This window comes from Arvicola amphibius, chromosome 2 (assembly GCF_903992535.2).
Source record: "Arvicola amphibius chromosome 2, mArvAmp1.2, whole genome shotgun sequence".
Lineage (NCBI taxonomy): Eukaryota > Metazoa > Chordata > Mammalia > Rodentia > Cricetidae > Arvicola > Arvicola amphibius.
The window spans coordinates 82,341,858-82,362,607 of NC_052048.2; the positions used below are offsets into that span (position 1 = coordinate 82,341,858).

At 38.5% G+C, this 20,750-nt stretch overlaps 1 protein-coding gene across 3 annotated transcripts in view; it reads right to left on the bottom strand.

Annotated features, from left to right (window-relative positions):
• Grid2 (glutamate ionotropic receptor delta type subunit 2) overlaps positions 1-20,750 on the bottom strand; it is a 1,433,911-nt gene that overhangs the window by 386,400 nt on the left and 1,026,761 nt on the right. For all 3 annotated transcript variants that reach the window (XM_038318962.1, XM_038318963.1, XM_038318961.1), the window contains one exon: positions 8,073-8,174. In XM_038318962.1, coding sequence (XP_038174890.1) covers positions 8,073-8,174 — 102 coding nt within the window. The remainder of the gene's footprint in view (positions 1-8,072; positions 8,175-20,750) is intronic.

Below are 20,750 nucleotides of genomic sequence, written 5' to 3' on the forward strand. Positions count from 1 at the left end.
CTCTAAATCCTTGTCAGTACTGCTTGTTCTCCCTCCTGATGGGTAATGGTACCATAAGTTGTTGTATTAGTCAGCGTTCTCTAAAGAAACAGAATTGATATGTGGATTCATTACCATGCTTTACAGGCTGTGATTCAGATGGTCCAACAATGGCTGTCTCGGGACAGCAAGACCAAGATTACAGTAGCTATTCAGTGTATGAGATTGAATCTGTCAACAGTCCCAATCTGGTGCTGGAGTCCTAGAGAATTCCTGGAGAGGTTCTCATTTTTAATCTGCGTTGGAATTCTGAAGAAGTAGGTTCTAATAACTCAGAAACAGGTTAGATGAACTTGAAGAGAGTGAAGGCACACATGCAAAAGGCAAAAACTTCCCTTGTCCGTGTAGCCCAGATTTAGGATGGGTCTTCCTATCTCACATGAGCCTATGGAAAATCCCTCACAGGCATGTCCAGCTACTAGGGGTTTAGTGGATTCCAGATACAGTCCATTTAATAAGCAAGATTAGCCACCAGACTGGTTTGAAGAAAAGTTCTTTGTGATCATGGTTTGTATTTTCACGCTGTCAAGTACGTTGAGTATGTTTTTCGATGTTTATAGGCTATGTATCTTGTGAGAGATAGCTAGTTTCTTTGATTACATCTAAGTGGTTTATTTCTCAATGTTGAGGTTAATTTGCCTTTAATTTATATTAAATATGAACTCCTCATGAGTCATATGATTAGAAATTATTTTCATAGATGTAACAGTGCTGCTAGACGTGATAGCTCTGCTGTTTTCCTTTTTCTGCTCTGTTTCGGTCAGCTCTGCTTACTTAATCTACAAGCTGCTTCCGAGACCTGTTCAGTAATCCCAGCAGAAATATGAAATTCGTCCAAGAATTATCTCATGTAAAGATTATTTTAAATTATATGTACTTGTGTGTCTGGGTGTAAGCATGCACACTTGAGTATAGATGTCCACGGCATTTGAACAGGGTGTTGAATTCACTGGAGCTGAAGTTACCGATGGTTGCAAGCTGCCAGACATGGTGTGGGAAGCAGAGCTTGGGTCCTTTGTAAGTACAGCTTGTGCTCTTAACCTCCGAGTTATATATAGCCACCAGGATTATCTTTTGAGTTGTATTATTAGACTATATATTTTCATTGTATGAGTCTGCTTATCATTGATTATAATTTATTATGATTGGCAATCCATAGTTTGTCATCTGCCGAAAATTTCCCCAGCCAGAGTTCTCATTCTTGCCTTGAGCCTGAACCACACTTTTTCTACAGGAGTCATGGAGTTTGCCACCGACACCCACCAATCTCTTCCTCTTCAGGCAGTTCAAAGACAGCACTTTATCAAACTGATATCAGCACTACCCCAAACTCATAATCCCACTTCTAGCTTCAAGAGTCTGTGAAGTTGAGAGCAGGAAAAGTTTAACTCTGCAGTATTGAAAGTGCTAAATCTTCAAACTCAACCTGTGTCTGCTATGGAGCTGAAGTGCAGTGATATCCAGGGAAATTGCTGGTGTGTATTGTTAAGGATTATCTGAGCAGGCTTTAAGCAGAGTTAAGCTGGTAAGATTAATTGTAAAATATCATATTACATAGAAAAGAAAATATGATTAAAAGAGGCAGACAAGAGCCTCTAAGACAAACATCTAATAAAAAAAGAATATCTAATTTGATGTCATTTTTAACCTCTTATGAAAGGTGGACTTGCTATCTCATACACAAATGATTCCTGCTATTTTGAATTACAATTTTCTTTTGTTTTGTTTCATTTTTTAACCTTAATAATATTAGTTGTTTGGATATACAATGAAAATGTTAAATCATTTTCTACTTTCATCCATGTTATAAGATTTAATAGTCCTAATGCAATACAATCAGACTGTGTAATTTATTGAAGGTCTGTGGCAGTCATATTTCCTGGTGCCTTTGAGGGTATGGGGTGCTTTCTTCCCTCAAGGAAGCATCACCTTCAGGTGCAGGAGGGTTAGTTGGTGCTGGGGCTCCTTCATATATTTCGAAACTGAGATGCCTATCCTTCTGACATTACCTTTCAGCCTTAGAGACCTCTATCTACATCCTGGAAAAGTTCATTTGGTGACCATGGCTTATCACATTGTCACAGACACTAATATGCCTTATTGTCTTTTCTTTGGTAAATTTCTACATCCAAGTTCCATGGAGGTAAAACACTTTAAGTTAGAAATTCCCCATGGGACTGGAGAGATGGTTCAGCATTTAGGAGTACTGGTTACTCTTTTGGGGACCTGTGTTCAATTCCCAACACTCAATTGAGAGTTCACAACTGTCGATAACTCCAGTTCCAGAGGATCCAACCCTCTCACACAGAAATACATGCAGGCAAAACACTAATCCACTTAAAATAAAAATAAATAAATCCTTTAATAAAATAAAAAATATTTGACATACTTTTTCTGAGCAATCACTTTTGTAGCTAGCTTTATTTTTCCTTCTCACAGACAGGATATTGATGTTCAGATTAGATTCTTGGCTGCTGTAAATTATTAACTGATATACATGAAAGACTAAAAATTATCTTTACACTGTCCTATATCTATACAAATTGTAAATTTGATTCTTATTTGCCAACCACAATGCCTTTAAATAAAAATAAATACAGAGTAGTTCCCAATCTGTATTTATTACAAGCAAGTTATACTTATGAATTTTCAGAAAAGGCATGTTCCAAAAGGAGAGAGTCAAGCCCTTTTGTTTTGTTAGAACTGCTGTTCCTCAGAGAATCTCAGATCTTTAAAACTGTTGTGTTCTTTTTTCTCTGTCTTTTATACTGATTTTTAAAAACTCACATTTTCACAAATTATGATAAAATTAATTTAAAATATTTTACTACATAGAAAAGAAAATATCACCAAAAGAGGCAGACAAGAGCTACCTCCAAAAGTAATAACTAATTGAAAAAAGAATATCTAATTTGAGATAATTTTTAACCTCTCATGGAAGGTAGACTGGCTATTTCATACAAAATGATTGCTGCTATGTTGAATTATGGTTTTGTTTTGCTTTTTTAACCTTGAAAATATTAGTTATTTGGATTTACAATGAAAATATTAAATCATTTTCTCATTTTGTCCATCTTATAAGATTTAATAGTCCTAATATTTCTGGAAATAGAGAGTCTTATGTTCTTTATACACATTGCTAAAAGTAAATATAAAATCTTAAGTTGTTGATCAAATTATAAATCTTGTAAGACAACAGTTGGTCAGAAAAGGAGATTCTGCATGACTTATTTCAAATTTAAATTCAGCTTTTATTTCTGTATAAACCACTTGCAGTATGAAGTAGCAACAAAAAATAATTATATGTTTGGGGGTCACCATTGCTGAAAACCAGGTGCTCCCCACGCCTGTTTTCAGCTACTCAGCACCAGGAATCATGTCATCACCAGCTACCAAATGAGACACATGGACCCTTTACAAAGTCCCTGCTAAAGCCCCTGCTATCATAGCCTGTTCTCTCACCTTTTCTGAGTCTCTCCCCGTTGCTGCCCCTCCCACTTCCAGTAAATCTCTTGTGTGAAATCTGTTGCATGGTGTAATTTTCTCAGCATTTCTTGACCTTGATGGATCCACCAAGTTACACTTCCACAAAAACTCTAACAACCGATCACAGAGCTAGTGGATGCTTCCTGTTTGTAGTTGTGCAGTGATGAAGAAAGTGTCCTGTAGGCATGTATGTTTTGTGTATTGCATTTTCCCCAGCACCTGGAAGACTGTTGTAGGTATTTCTCGCAGTAACTTCATTAGAGATGCTATGAATCTTTCCTAAGCCTAAACAATCCATGTAAATAAAAATTATTAACAAATGCACACCACAGAAATTATGATTTTGCTTCTTGGACCTTTTGTACTTCTTCATATACGACCACTCCGGCATTTCCATTTTTGTTTCTAAGTTTTAAGATTGTATTTATGACACGATGAAGGTTCAAACAGTGTAAATTATCAGTTTAAAAAAATCAAATGGCATGTTGGCCACTCATGGTTAGCTATATTAATATAATTTTCTGTTCAAAGAGAGAGAAAAGCACCATCACTATTGTTTGGCACTAACACAAAGATCTTGGTGTAGTTGGTAAGATGCAGGTGCTAAAGTGCAAGAAACAGAAAAGGGATTATCAGGGATCTGCCTGGATGCCATTATTTTATTTCCTCTATTTCAAGAAATATATCTGTGGTTTTGTTTATAGTGGAAAACAAAGTCATCTGCATATGAAGTCATTCTGAAAATGTCCTCATGTGGTCAATCCAGTAACACATGCCCTCACAGCTCAGTTGCCATAACATATTTAATATAAGCCAATAAGAGTTTCGTTTGTGTGTTTGTTTTCATTTTTCTTTTTCCGACTGAGAACACAGAATGCTGAAGCCCACGGCCTCTGTTACTGGACTCTGAGCTGGAACTATTTCGCCCTTTTTTACGGCACGGGTATGGGAATTTAGTTCACCCTTGTGTGCCTTTATACACGTCTGGACCTTGTATAGTTCTTACAGGGTTTGATAAGGAGTAAATAGAGGATACATAGCGTCTCTGTACAGGCTCAGTCACATGACACTTCAGGTGTGTGTCTTCCTGGTCCCCCCCAGACTCACCACATCCCTCACTGTCTACTCTGCGTGGGAAGGGACAAGAACGTTCTGGCTTAGGCAGGCTCCACGGCCTTCTGACTTCGCGTTGAAATTTTAACTGCAGGGAAGTGGAAAGTGCAGGTACGGCAGTGGGAGTGAGACAGGAGCAGACTGTGGTTCAGTATCAGTCTTCTCGGTGGTGAGTCTAGCCGGGACTCTGCATCCTCTTCCGGCCCCAACATTCACAGACCCCAGGGTTAAATCCTTTGCTCCAGTGCCAGCTATTGAAGTCCTCTTCAACCTCCACCAAACCCAAAGCTTCTTTACCCAACCAGACCCAAGTGTTCCAATGCCATTGCTGGTTCCTTTAGTGGTGTTCACTGTCCTGAGACAGTTACCTCATTTAATTCTGTCCAATCAGCTACCTGACTATACTAATTCCTGCCTGCCTCTAGGGTTCCTGTGGAATAGAGTTTCGAATTACTTGATCTATATTTGACTGTTTACGTCAGATCCATAAAATATCATTAATAAAGGCACAAATGGGCATTTCCAAACTTAAGTAACTAGAGTCAGCTACAACTTCTCTGTAACAGATGGTGTAAGTTTTCTAAGAAGTAAAAGTGGGTGAGTGGAAGTGACTATATTCTTTTTGTAATATCATAAATGTTAAAAAATCATTCCTGGGGAACTCACACTGGGGTTTTCACCTCTTGAGAAAGTATTGGAGATACGTTCCTGGAATAAAAAATACTAGGGCAGTGGTCACATAGCCAGTTCTAGTTCAGTTCTGTAGATGGAGCCATAGTTCTGTAAAGGCCTGGTAATGAGGCATCAGATGTAGGAGTAACTGGGTGAATTGAGGGGTTATGATTATTGATTTGGATGGAGAGAGCTTGTAAGGACACATAACGAAGTTATGAAACATGCATACTGGAAATAAGTAGGAAGGATAATGTTAGATTGAGTCCCATAAATGAATGATTAAGTGTGTGGCAGTATTACACGCTGGCTACAAACTGTGTGAACATAATAAAAGTAATGAGTGCTCATCCAACTGGCACCCAACTGGTAAACTCATTGCACTCAACACGGAAAGCCAACAGTTCTTCCTGTCGCTAGTTATCTGCTCTTAGGGGTCTGTGCAGGGCTTAGTTTGCAGCAAACAGACAGGTGAACCTGGGATAGGCGGTATTACCACCGCAGGAAGCACAACCTTCATGAACAAAACCATTTTATTCAGTCTGGAAATGAATTTAAAATTATTGGTCCTATGAATCTCACCCCATAAAAGTCACTTTTACCTCAGTCAGAATTTAAACATCTCCAATTCTCTAGTCAAATAGAATCCAGCCCCCATCCCCCTCTCTCTCCTCACAGCAGGTTTGAGAGAGCCTGATGCATTGCATAGGGGAAGGAGTTAAAGGTCTGGAGGCGGGACTTGCTGGGTTTGGCTTTCAACTCTGCCCTGTCACCTGTATAGTCTGTCACAGTTTTTTTCTTTTTTTTACCTGATGGTTGATTTGTTTTATTCATCCATATTTTGGTGGGTTAGAATAGTTTACACTGTGAATACTGCAATAGCTGAAGTACATAATATGTATAGAGGACTTCACAGGGGAACTGACATAAATAATAATCTTAACTGGTTTAACCTACCAAATTCTGGACACACCCTAAGATTGGACATACTCTCTTATGTCCAAGTCTGTCCTTTGCTAAATACTAAATAATTAGTTGCTAAGCAACTGCATTTGCTAATTGCTGAATTTGCTTTAAAACTCTTTTTCTTTCTCAAAGAAAACCATATCCCATACACCAGCTTTAATAGTGCTTGTCACAGAATTTCCCAGATAATCATTAGGAAGGAGATTAGTGATAGTTGTTTGTGCTTCAATTGTCTGTCTTCTAACTGTTAGTACTTAAGTACAAATTGATAACTACACACTTAGGTTCAAACAGAAGGACATTCACATTTCAGTTGTAAAACATTGGTGAAATAATTACAAGTTAGAGCCTTGTTAAAATCACAACTAGAAATAAATTTTAGATATGACACAGAGCGAATAGGCTAGGCGTTTAGATTTTCTTTTGCAGATGTCTCAGATAATTTTTAAGGAAATTATGTTTAGATCTGTTAATTCATATAAAGCATGTGCACAGATAGCTGCTGGTATTGAGCATCCAGTTATTAGCAATATATTGATGTGGGAGAGTCTTCTGTTTGAGTTGATTTCATTGGCTAATAAAGAAACTGCCTGGCCCATTTGATAGACTGCCCCTTAGGTGGGTGGAGTAGACAGAACAGGAAGAGGAAGTGAGGTAGAAGGATCAGTAAGATGCTATGCCTCTCCTAAGTTAGACAGACCTCCGTGCCTCTCCTGAGAGAGATGCCAGACGCAATGAAGCTCCAGCCCAAGATGGATGTATGCTAGAAACTTCCCGGTAAGGCACCACTTTGTGGTGCTACACAGATTATTAGATATGGGTTAATCAAGATGTGAGTAAGAGGCAGAAAATAATGGGCCAGGCAGTATTTAAAAGAATACAATTTGTGTGTTGTTATTTCGGGGTATAAGCTAGCCGTGCGGGAGCCGGGCGGCGGGAAGCCAGCCCGCAGCTCCCCACTACAATATATCATACAGATTTGTTTATTCACTAATTCTGCAATTATTTTGGCCTATAAAAAACCCTTTCCTACTTTTAAAAAACATCTAATTTATTTTCTTAACTGTGTGTGTTGGGGGGGGGGGGGTAGGTAAGCATGGCACTAGTGCCCAGAAGGCCATTGATTGTCATTGGATTCCCTTGGAGCTGGAGTTACAGATGGTTGTGAACCACCTGACATGGATGTTGGAAATCAAAATCGGGTTTCTCACAGAGCAGTGTGAACTGTGAGCCATTGAACCATCTCTCCAACCAAAATAATACAGAATGATTAAAAACTGTTTTTCCAACAAGTGAGTGGGATTATAACAAATGTCTCCATATATAGTCCTATTTACATGATCATAGATGGCAAGGTCATAAAAACAGTCACATGTACCTATTTTATTTGCTAGTACCAAAGGAAGCCACATTTAATGGTAGATAAGCATTCATTAAACAAGTGGGTGATCTCTCCATTGATACCTCTATGTGCATCCTATTTTTTCAGTGATGGATGTGTCTGAGAGATTTCTCTTCTTATAATGTATAGAAATGGTAGGAAATCAGATCTAACAGTCTAAGGAATATCTTAAAAGAAGCACATTAATAAAAACTATAGCCTACAGAACTTAAATTCAAATTTACAGAGATGGAAGGATGAATAACATGACCATTGAAGCTGTCTTAGAAATCACAGTCAAGGTTCATTTAAAAGCTCACCTTAGATTATGACATTAAGTTGATAAAATAAAAATCAGCAAAAAAAATAGAGAACCCTCTATGGGTCCATACTACAAGGCTAGGATGGTGCTTACCAGTACAGTCACCACACGTAGAACCACGCCCCGCATGTTATTCTCCAGTTTCTTGTCAGTCAGTGACCCATTCAGACCCGTGACAGGATTCCAGCACCCAAGCTGAAAGGCAAAGTATCTTTGATCACTTTTCTGACTAGAGAGCAGCCCAGTCACCTCTGTGTAGACCTTGTAGAAAATTGTGTGATACTGCACAGAATAACTGGCATGGAAAACTTATCTCTCTTAATAGCAAATTAAGCAATCAGAAATGCCATCTCCTGCCTTTAAATACCATCATATGGCATATGTCAGAAGCCAGCGTGCTTTACAAGAATCATGGAGGACATCTGAATTAATGAGGAGTCACATAGTCACCAATAGCTCCATCACTGTAATGTGCTAATTGGATGAATAAAAGTGCATGTAACCCTTGCAGAATTTCTCACTAATATGGCAGTTACTGCAGAAGTTAAATTATCTCTAAGCTTTAATGTTGTCATTTAATTGTACAATGCTTTCCATGAAGAAAAAGAGCCTTAAAATATGAACAATGTTTTATATAGATAGAGAAACAACTGCTTTTATGTTGGGGATAGTCACATATAAAGTGTGTGTGTGTGTGTGTGTGTGTGTGGTGTGTGTGCTTTAAGTATTCCCAATACATAAAAACAATATAATTTGGTTTTTGGTCAGTGCTGCTACTTTTCTTTGACTATTTTGACAACAATCTTTCCTTGAAAACCATACGCTAATTATTCTTTATTGTTCAAAATGGTGGTTTAATGCCTGCTTGCCCTCATATAGTTATTGCCTCTTGTAGTATCCAAAAACTGACGGCTACCCATTTTAAAATTACTGCCTGAAAATGTCAGAGGAATAAAATTTGATGAGTCTCAATTAGAATTAAGGAGGAAAGAAAGGAACAACGAGGCTCACATTAATGAATGACATGTCAAGAAGCAGATCTGCCTAGCGGACAGGGTACATGCACAGGGGAATGATGTCAGGCTCTTAGCCCAGGGCTGGCTCCATGAGCCTTCACACTGAGACCCGCTCCATGAGAGCACAAGGTAAAAATGTAACCAACCTTCAGTCATATTTGGAAACAGTTTGATTAATTGAGTTATTACAGGGCACCTGGTTACTTGTGCCATTTCCTCCAATGATTTATTTCTTTGTGCTGAGTTGTGTCTGCAGCTTCCAAAGTTATCAACATACTGGCAAGTCTCCCTCACAAACAAACAGCTGAGGGGCTTCTTGCCGAAGCTCAAGTGTCTCTTTGAGCTCCCAAAAGGTGTTTAATTAAGAAAACTAAAATGTGCTCAATATATTGTGAGAGACAGAGATGTCACAATATGATCAACAAAGCCAGGGTTTTCTTTATTAAAATAATTTGGAAAAGCCTGATAATTGTTGGTTTCAACTGTAAAAGCACATTCAATTCATGCCATGATATGTCATTCTTAGTTACATAAAAGTCTAATTAGAACTTAGATCCAATTAACAAATCCAAATGTGTTGAAAAGTATAATTATCAGAGAAAGCATAGCCCTCTTGCCAAATTTACGAGCTATGGAAATTCTTTTGAGCTTTTGTTCTTTCCTGAGGTTACTGAGAGTCTATCCTCAATCGCATTGTTTGACAATCACTTTTCTAATACAAGAACATTTTATTTTCCTAGACCAAACATTGGTGGGAAATGGCTATAACAACTACTGAAGACCGAGATCCGTACACACCGATCACCTGAGTCCTAGCTTAACAAATGGCACAAAAGACATACTTATTAATGAAGAAATGGCCCCGCTGCTTCAGCAAAGATAGGAAGTTCATTTTGCCTCCAGAGGTGTGTTTCAAGTTTGATCAGACTGTTGTCAGTTTGCCCAAGGAACTGATGCCTATGCCACCAATTGACCTTGGCCTTCTCTTCTCTGAGCATTTGCTGCTGTGTTAATAATAAAGCTGGTAGAATAATACACAATGTGATCTTTACAGGCTGTGAAACATCAAGTTCCAAATTTCTGAGTCATAACTTCCTTTGAATACAATTAAATACAGACAATATTCTATAAATTACTTTTTTTGTTTCTGTTTTTTTGAGAACAGTTTTTTTTTGTGTGTGTGTGTGTGTGTGTGTGTGTGTGTGTGTGTGTAGACTGGCTGGCCTACAACTCACTGGGTAGACCATGCTGGCCTCCAGATGAGAGATCTGCCTGCCTCAATATCCCAAGAGCTGGGATTAAAGGCATGGGCATCCACCACCTGGTAATATTTTATAAATTTTAATGCATTCTCTTGTACCTAAATGTGTGTGGGGGGGAAGCAAGAGAAAAGCAAACTGGGGAGAAACAGGTAAATATCTGTCATCCTGACTTCAGTAGCAGCTTGGAGAGTATTGGCATTATTTGTGTTATGTGATGTCTCTTCTCATTTTGCTTTTTAACTTTCTTGTGGTGTAAGACTGTCCCAAACACGGACACATTTCCATACATACAGTTTGTAAGACAACTGGCCTTTTATGCATGACGGATTTGAGTGTTCTGTGTTCGGTTTTATTGCATGAAATCTTGCATGCATTTTTACACTTGCCAATGTTGTCCTGTCTCTTAATAACCATAGGCTGTACGTCAGAATCAGTAAATCCCTTCTATGTCAGTACTTGTCTTACATGTATGAAAATTTCCCAAATAACCGCTGTAAACACCAAAATCTAGCATGTTCTAAGAGTAGATATTAGAGGACAGATGTTTAGGATATAATTCTTTTTGGAAAAGTGGGAATAAAATATAATACTGATCACATATCAAAAAGGGGAAACAGCAAACCACCAAAAAGTGAAAATAGTAGTTATTTTCTATGTAGATGAAAATTTATGTAGAATATGTAGAGTTCTTCATGTAGGATGCTTAAGTGTCACCGCTACTTCATGAGATGGCCTCATTACCAGTTTTCTTTCATAGACATCACACCTAAGGTCTCACATAAGGTCATATATCTACTAAGATACGAAACTAGGGTTGCAACTAATTCTACTTAAGTCCATTGTCAGGATTTTAAAATGAATTTTATCTCATGCCTCCTGAATCATTTTCACAGGCATGAACCATTTGAGGTGGTAGGAAATATATTTATATTTCTGTGCTAGAAGAGGTACATAACTGTGAAGTGGTTTGCTCAACATAGAACTTTTAAGGCAAAATTATAATCATAGCTGGGCGGTGGTGGCGCACGCCTTTAATCCCAGCACTCGGGAGGCAGAGGCAGGCGGATCTCTGTGAGTTCGAGGCCAGCCTGGTCTACAAGAGCTAGTTCCAGGACAGGCTCCAAAGCCACAGAGAAACCCTGTCTCGAAAAACCAAAAAAAAAAAATTCTAATCATAATTTCATAACCTTTACACATTATACAATGTATCAATTTAGAGTTTTACTTTTGTTAATTCAATTAATTCTCAAGACCCTTGAAGAAAAGGACATCCTTATCCCCATTTTGTAGACGAGGGCCTGGGGAGATATAGTTGCTCTCTCTCATCCTGCTGTTATCATTCATCTGTATAGCAGTCAAGATGGGAATAAGTTGAGGGAGAAGTAGAAAATGAAGTAAATACAAGGTGCTCAAAAGCATTCCAGTGTTCTGTTTTGAGAAATCACCTTAGATAAAAAAATAAATGCCAAACTCACTTAAGTTCCTTTAAGTCATAATGATATGTCCTAAACAGTGTCAGATGGACAAGGGAGTAAATGATAGCAGCATGGGGACAATGTTGAGCTCTCCAATTTTACAGATGAATTCCTCAAGTATTAAGATCTGTTGTTTAATGCTCATACTTTCTCATCTCCCCGAGGTTGATGTCAAGTTGTTCTGCTTGATTATAACAATTACTTCCAATAATAAGCAACAAAAAAGTGATGCTTGCATATATGCAAACGCAAACACTGCCTATGAGAAGTAGCTGTCCTTGAAGCAGAGCAGCCCTGAGAGGCAGAATGTCTGAGCATTTCTGGAGGGACCACACTCAGGGTCAAGCACAGGGTTTCTCTAGCTACTTTTCTGCTGTCCTCATTTGAAATCTCCTTAACTTGCAATCCCTGGCAGTATGGAAGGTTTCTCTCTGGCTGGGGTTTTGCTTTTGTTTCTGGTGTTTTGCTTTGTTTGTTTTTTAAAGAAACTGTAAAAAAAATAGTGAAAATACACACAATCTCATACTCTTTTTTAATAAAAGATTTTTTATTTTTATGTGTGTGTGTGTGCGTCTGTGAGTGTGTATGTGTGTGTATGTGTGTCTGTGTATGCACAAATGAGGGCTACTGCCCTTGGAGCCTAGAAGAGGGAGCTGGAGCTGGAGTTACAGGTGGTTGCAAGCTGTTGATGTAGGTTCTGTGAACCAAATTTCTGTCCTCTGCTAGAGCTACCGAACTCTTAAATGCTGAGTGTCTATCCAGCTTCACTACCTCGTTCATACTGTCTTCAGCCAAATGAATAGAATATGCTCTCCAAGTAAAAACAGAAAGTGACTTTTGCTGAAAATGAAATTTGCAGAAAGTCTCCCTGCTAATGAGGAAAAGGACTTACTATCTCGGTACTGGGGAGATGCTTTGGTGGGGAGCAAATCGGTTGGTGCACATGCATGAGAATCTGAGTTTGAATTCCCCAGCACCATGTTGAAAGTGGGCACAGGAAATGTACACACTTCCATAAGCCCAGTACTAGGGCTGAAGGACGTGTTTGTCAACTAGTGTATCCACAACATGGAGTCCCAGATACAGCAAGAGACCCTTTTAGAAAAGAGTAGCAGTAGACACTTGAATTCTACTTCTGGCCTTTACATGTGTGTGCACACATGTGTAAATGCTTGTACACACATACATACACATGCCCATAAACTATACACACACACACACACACACACACACACACACACACACACACACACACACACGAGTCTCCATTGTCCAGGTCCTGGAAATCTTGATAACATTTGGAAGACCTAAAAAGTAAAGATCAGAAATTCAACATCTTTTCAACAGCAGTATATAGATTTCCTGTATTTTCTGGTTATTGCCTGAAGTCATTTCAGAACCTTTAAAACGCTTAGTGCTCTAATTATTCCCTTCATTGGAGCTTTGGCAATAATAACCATGTAGTCTCAGTTAAATCAATGGAATTGCTTGTGTTCAACAAACTGGCGGATGCATTTGCATGAGCACGGTAGCACGCCTGACATTATGCATGCTAACAATCAAGTTTATATATTTACTCTTTTCTCCTCAACGCTTTCACTTTCCATTGGCCACAGGCTGCAAAGGATGACTTTTGACTCTGGAGCTTCATACCACTGTTTTTCAAACAGTGTTAGATGTCAAAAAGAGCTGAACTGTTCAACTTTAATTTTATGCTTAATAGTTTGTAGACTTTAATAAGGGGAGTCAAGAAAGCTCTAATTGAATATGAATAGAATGGCCAGTATTTATGAGCTGTGCTCACATGGAACAAAGGAACTCTGGCTATATTATCAAAGCACCTGAGAGGACAGGACACATCCCGTACTGAGACCTTATACCGCCTGCTCCTGAGCTCCATCTACTTGCTTCCTCAGCCTTTGGGATAAAGGGGGAAGTAGAAGATATGCAGTCAAGCCAATTTTAAAGGCAGACATTTAGAAATGTGAAGGATTTATTTGGTAAATGTTGCATCTGTAATGGTCTAGAAATACAGTAAGAATACAGTTGGAATATTGACCCAGAAACATCCTTTATAAATCTACATGGCAATTTTTTCTGCTTAGGCGTGCAAGAGAATGTGTTGACCCAGTAACTGTCCCAATCTTTATTCTCTTTTTGTGAATTTTTGGTGCAGGAGAAATGTCTGTATTCTGTCAATCATGTTTTAAATAAATGCTGATTGGCCAGGCAGGATGTAAAGGTGGGAAAACCAGACAGGAAATAGAAATGATACAATGAGAACAGGAGAACTCTGGGAAGGAGGAAGCTGATTCCTCCTACTCCTGCCCAGACCACCAAAGCAGCAGGATATGATCTGCCTCACTGAAAAAGGTACTGAGCCACATGGCTAAAATAGATCAGAAAAATGGGTTAATCAATATGTGAGAGTTAGCCAGTAAGAGGCTAGAGTTAATCGGACAATCAGCTTTATAACTTATAGAGATCTCTGTTATTTCTTTGGGGCTTGCAGGCTGTGGGGTACCCGGTGGGACAGAAACCCCAACAACAAACAGGCCCGTTCATTGTTACAAACGGCACCCACGTGGATAACTGCATCCACAAAAAGCCTGCAAAAGCTTGGAAAAGACTAGAGTAAAGCATTCCAGTTTTCAGCTGTAGCAGGAAAAATAGCTGGGCTGTTTTAAAATGCTGGCTTTCTGAGCCGTCCAGCTAGGGAAAACTCTGACTCTTTCAAGCCTGCGGTCTGGAATATGGAGCTATGGATACACTGTTGCAGCTTGCTTCCTTGCAAGAAAACTCCATAGGAGCTTTTGACTGTTGTTTATGGACACACTATTGCAGCTTGCTTCCTGGCAAGGACCTTGAAATGCCATAGAGTTGTGGCAAAAATCTTCTCCATTTTCCTTAGCAAATTAAAGCCCCATGTAGTCAGAAAAAGAGAGATATATAGTAAAAAGAGATTCAAAGAGTAAGAAAACCTCTAAATGGTTTACAGGGTGTTAAAAATATATACAGACTAAAGGTTAAAGTTCTAGAAAGAAAGAGAGAGAGAGAGAGAGAGAGAGAGAGAGAGAGAGAGAGAGAGAGAGAGAGAGAGTAGCTGGTTGTGGTGGTGGACACTGGTAGGATTTGCCTGGGAGGCAGAGACAGACAGATCTCTGTGAGTTCAAGGATAGCCTGGTTTACAGAGGGAATTGCAGGACAAAGATACACAGAGAACCTGTCTCAAAAAGTAAAAGTAAAAATAAAAGAAATATAGATTAAAATAAAGCCATGTGAAGATGGAAAATATACAGAGAATCTAGATACTGTTTGTTATTATGCTCTCTTTAAATTGTTTGAATGCTGAGGAAGGAGCAACAGCTGCTAAAAGCTGCTCATAAAGGCTGCAGAATTAATCCAAGATAGGTATTTTGAAAATACCTTGGCTTCAAAATTGAAGTCAAAAGGTATGTTATGTTGGATAAGAGATCTTGCTTTTGTTTCCACAGATAATGAGAGGCTATGGATTTATTCAGAGTTAAGAAAAATCCAGTTTGATCAAGGAAGACCACCTGAGAAATCTTTGGCAGGAATAGATGGCCCAGATGTCTGAGTTCTTCATCCAGAACAGGTTCAAGACTGCTGCCTGAGATGATCAAGACTCAGAGAATACTTCAGTCAGGACTTGATCATAACTCTAAATTTTCTTTAGGTCCTCATAAGATTATCAGCACCCCCAACCAGCTGTAAGTAGCCTGGAATACAATACTATGCCCACATTCCCAAAAAATGGACTATGGATATTTTCCTTTTTTTGTTTGTTTTGTTTTGTTTTTTTAAAAGAGGGGGAAGTGGTGTGGGGGAATTGTCTAAATTCTGTCAATCATGTTTTAAATAAACACTGAATGGCCAGGCAGGAAGTAAAGGTGGGAAAACCAGACAGGAAATAGAAATGATACAGTGAGAAAAGGAGAACTCTGGGAAGGAGGAAGTTGATTCCTCCCATTCCTGCCCAGACCACTGAAGCAGCAGGATGTGATCTGCTTCACTGAAAAAGGTACTGAGATGGTCTAGAAATACAGAAAGAATACAGTTGGAATATTGACCTAGAAATATCCTTTATAAATCAATATGGCAATGTTTTCTGCTTAGGCGTGCAAGAGAATGTGGTGACCCAGTAACTGTCCCAATCTTTATTCTCTTTTTGTGAATCTTCCCCATAAAATAGTTTGTTTGTAAGACATGCTCCCTGGGTCATGGTTATGTGCTCCCATTGGTCTGCTCGCACAGCTGAGCCACTGCCATTATCCTTCTTTGTACTTATTGGGAATGACCTCCATGCTTGAGATTCTGGCAGGAAAATGTCAAAAAACAAAACAAACAAGCTAACAAACAAACAACAACAAAACAGAAAAAGCCAGGCAGTGGTCTCAGCATTCAGGAGGCAGAGGCAGGTGGTGTATCTCTGTGAGTTTGAGGTTAGCCTCTTCTACAGAGCTAGTTCTAGGACATAGTCAAGGCTATCCAAAGAAATTCTGTCTCAAAGGAAAACGAAAACAAAAAAAAAAAAAACCACAATACAAAAAACTCAGAAAAAAGAGAAAAAGGATCCAATGACTCAACACACACACACACACACACACGTACACATACAAACAAACATAATAATAGAAAAGGCTCAAATATATTAGGCTGTAACCATAACCATTTTCAGTCATCAACTGTCTTTAAGTGATTAAATACTATGCCACAATGATGTTTTCCTTCCTTTCATATTTCATGCTGGTGTTAAACCACCATTACACTAGACTTAGAGCCCATATGTTGCAGCAGTTAACATTATATACTGAAGATCTAGAATGTTAAGTTTGAGCACTTACTAAACATTAAGAGGTGAATAAAATGGGGTCTCAGCCTCCTCTGCCGTCACATGCAAATTAGAAATGACTTTGTCACAGGGCTGTTGGACTAATTATTGATATATGTCAAGTCTTGAGACCTGTTCTTAGCACAAAGACTAAGTGCTCTGTGTTATTATTTCTTAGTTAGGATTCTTTTGTTCCTGCTCCATCCTGTTCCCAGAGTGGTTTCATAGTTTAGTAAGAAAACACATCTCTAAAGGTGGAGTTCAACGCTATAATGCAATATAGAATAATATGAAAATTCACGATAATTCAGCCAAACCCCATAACAATTAAATCAGAATCTCATGGTAGGGTCCTCCATCCTCAGCATTGTTCGAACCTTTCAAGACAATTTCTGTTAACAGGTAGATTTGTCCCCAAACATGCTGGAGCATCAGGGGAATGAAACTTATCAACTGACTGCTTTATAGCATTATTCGAAGGTCTCTCTTCTACTGACTTATTTTGCAAAGGCTGTCAAGGAACACCTTTTCAAGTAAGCTATTTAGGTTTCTTAATTGAAATTGGATGTGAATGTCAAATCTCTGTGAAGCTAGAATGCCCATGGGTGTACTTGGGTTGTCTCAGTGTTGTTGTACGGGAACCAGATGGGTCCCAACAGATGAAGGTGTGAGTTAGAACTCATGGTTTTCTTATTGTTCATCCATTTTCCTTTGTCTTCAATTAAAACTAAATTTAACAGAAACCAGAGAGTCCCAATCTGAACCTGGGTTCTTCTCCAACTCTGTACCTCTGGCCATTCTTTTCATTTTTCAGGATGGTTCATCTCACTCAAACCAAATGTGATTAGCTTTGCATTTCCATCTTAAAAGAATATTCTTTTTCTATAATATTTTAGCATTTAGTGATTACAAACATATGAAGCTTGTTGGATTTTTGTTTTTGTTTTTGTTGTAGTTATTTGGTTTAGGAGGTCCTTCTGTTTATGTGTTGCTTTCATTGGTTAATCAATAAAGAACCTGCTTAGCCTGATAGGGCAGAACTTAGGTAGGCAGAGAAGACAGAACTGAATTCTGGGAGGAAGAAAGCAGAGAGAGAGAGCTGCCATGGAGATGCCAGGTCAGACATGCTAAATCTTTCCCGGTTCACCACGACCTCATGATGAACACAGATTAATAGAAATGGGTTAAATCAAGATGTGAGAGTTAGCTAATAGGAGGCTAGAGCTGGTGGCCAAGCAGTGTCTTAATTAATACAGTTTCTGTGTGAGTATTTCAGGTGGCCAGAACAAAGGACCCTGTAACAATTGTTTGTTTTGTCTTGTATTGAAATCACCTGGAAGCTCAGCTCCTCCTAGATCACTCCAGTCCTTGACATACCTTATTTAATAATGTTCATATTTACTTAATACTTCTTATGAGGCAAAAATGATGCCAAGCTCTGGATATTATTTAATTTATGTTTTCACTCTAATTGTGTCAGGAAAGTACTAAATTATCCCAATTTTAACAGATGTGGAAACGGAGGATTAGAAAAACTAATTGACCTGTTTCATGTCCTTTAGCCAGTTAGTAACAGAGCCAGAATTTCAACAGGGGTGGATTTGCTTCAGCAGCTGCTAAGGTATTCTGACCTTAGTCATTACGACCCTTTTTAAGACAGAAGTAAAACAAGGTACAAATAGACAGAGCTAACGTTTTCGAACTTTCATTTTCCAACATCAGACCTTGAGGAACTGTAATTGCCTATGCTACAACCCCCTTCTGTGTTTCCACGATTCATGCTTGTATTTCACTCTATGGAGCCAAAGACTTGTAGCTAATGTATACAGAGAATGCACTATATTTTGTGAATGAGATCTGTAACCATGTCAGTGTGGAGAAAGATTGGCTTGTAATGACTGGTCAGGAAGACATAGGCATTGAATTGGATTTTCAAGTTTAGTTTTTCTTTCAAAAATATTAATGTTTTTGTATCTTAGTTTTTTTCTAATGAGATAGAATGCATTATTAATAAAAATAATTTTGTGTTTGCCTTTCATAACTCACAGCTTATCAGTGAAAAGATTAATTTTGTAAATTTTGTGGATACTTTCTCTTTCCTACATCTTCTTTGTCTAGTTCAGTGGTTTTCAACCTTCCCTAATGCTTCAGCACTTTAATATAGTTCCTCATGTTCTGATGAACCCCAACCATAAAATTATTTTTATTTCCACTTCATAACTGTAATTTTAGTATTGTGATGAATTGTAAGGTAAATATTTTTGGAGATAGAGGTTTGTCAGAGGGATCTCTGTCTACTGATCCTATGACCTAGTATGTGTTTTCCTGTACATGAACATGCCACGGTGCACATATGGAAGTCAGACGAAGATTTGTGGGAGAGGTTCTTTCTGCCTGCCATTTAGAGCCTAGGGATCAAACTCAGGCTGTCAGACCCGGCAGTAGTGCCTTTAACTACTAAGTCATTCATTGATTCCAAGTGGCTTCTTTTATTATCAGCAAAACAAATTATAACACAGAAACATGATAAGTATAAATGCAAAGAACGACCATTGCATCGATTAAAGGGATAGACAGAAACATTTTTAAAACTCTTGGCTTAATTTTGTTTGTAGATATGTATCAGATACCTAGAGTGCTGCTTAGCAGATAGTTTATAAATAGTAGAAAGTTGGCAAATGAACTAATTGGCTTTTGGCAAATGAAATAATTAGCTTTATTTTTTCTCAAAGAAAACAATAACTTCCAGCATTGTAGAGGCATTTTTGTAGCTTGAGGGCTTTACCATAAAGTAAGGGATGAATCACATATCTTATGAAAACTGTCTAGCAGTTGTTTAATATGAATAGAATACTAACCAAATTCATTCTTTTTTTCTAATAATATAAAATTTTTATTTTTTAATATTATTAAAAATTTCCATCTTCTCCCTTCCTTCCTCTTCCCCCCTCCCCTCCACCCATACCCCCACTCCCTCCCTCTCCAGGCTAAAGAGCCATCAGGGTTCCCTATACTATGTTAAGTCCAAGGTCCTCCCAACTCCCACCCAGGTCCAGGAAGGTGAGCATCCAAACTGACAAGGCTCACACAGAGCCTGTCCATGCCGTAGAATCAAAGCCCATCGCCATTGTCCTTGGCTTCTCAGTCAGCCTTCACCGTCAGCCACATTCAGAGTGTCCGGTTTGATCGCATGTTCCATCAGTCCCATTCCAACTGTGATGGAGGATTCTCATTGGCTAATAAACAAACTGCCTGGCTCATTTAATGGGCCAGCCCTTAGGTGGGTGGAGTAGACAGAACAGGAAGAAGGAAGTGAGGTAGATGGCTCAGTCAGATGACACACCTCTCCTAAGTAAGTCAGACTCCAGCAAAGGCTATCATTGGTGTTTTTGATTTAAGGGGCTTATTGTTCAGCTTCCCTGTCCCACTCATTGGAAAGTGTGTAATCAACATTACAATCAGCTTACTTCATGCACAATAATATTCATCTAAGTCATCAAGAGGTTTTCCTTTCAGGATCCCTCTTTATCACATGTCTGTGCTCAGACTCAATACACAAACTTTGGGTTTCACTGGTAACTGTGAATCATCAAATAACAGGCCAGGCCTGTGAGCATTTTTAGCACCTCTGAAGACAATTCTTATTTTACTGTGGAGTTTACAAACATTTGAACAATGGAGACTTCCATAAATTAAGATTCTCTCCTTAAGCATATTGTAAAATACTGGCATATACATAGAGAATTACCATATCTTTGATTCCTTATTATTCTTTTTGATGACTATTTTAAATATTCTCAATATACATCCATTATCAAAGAATAGAACAACTAAGTCAAATCTGAAAATCAAGAGAAGGGACAAGAGGGATTTGACCTATTAATCACAACCATATGTAAGAGACCTAGCAATGAATAGTGTAGTGGACACCTTGAGAACACCAGCATGAAGGCACATGCTCATATGGTCCAGCTCAGCCTTGACACAGTCACAGAGGTCTCTGTCCCTCACATCTAGAATCTCATCCAGCAGCAGGATATGCCTCTACTATTCTCATTTCACCATTTGAAACGACACATTAAAGACTAGGATAGTTGAAAGCATCATATATACAGTTAAATTAGTCATAACCACTCTGAAATTTCTGTGATTTAAAATATAGATGT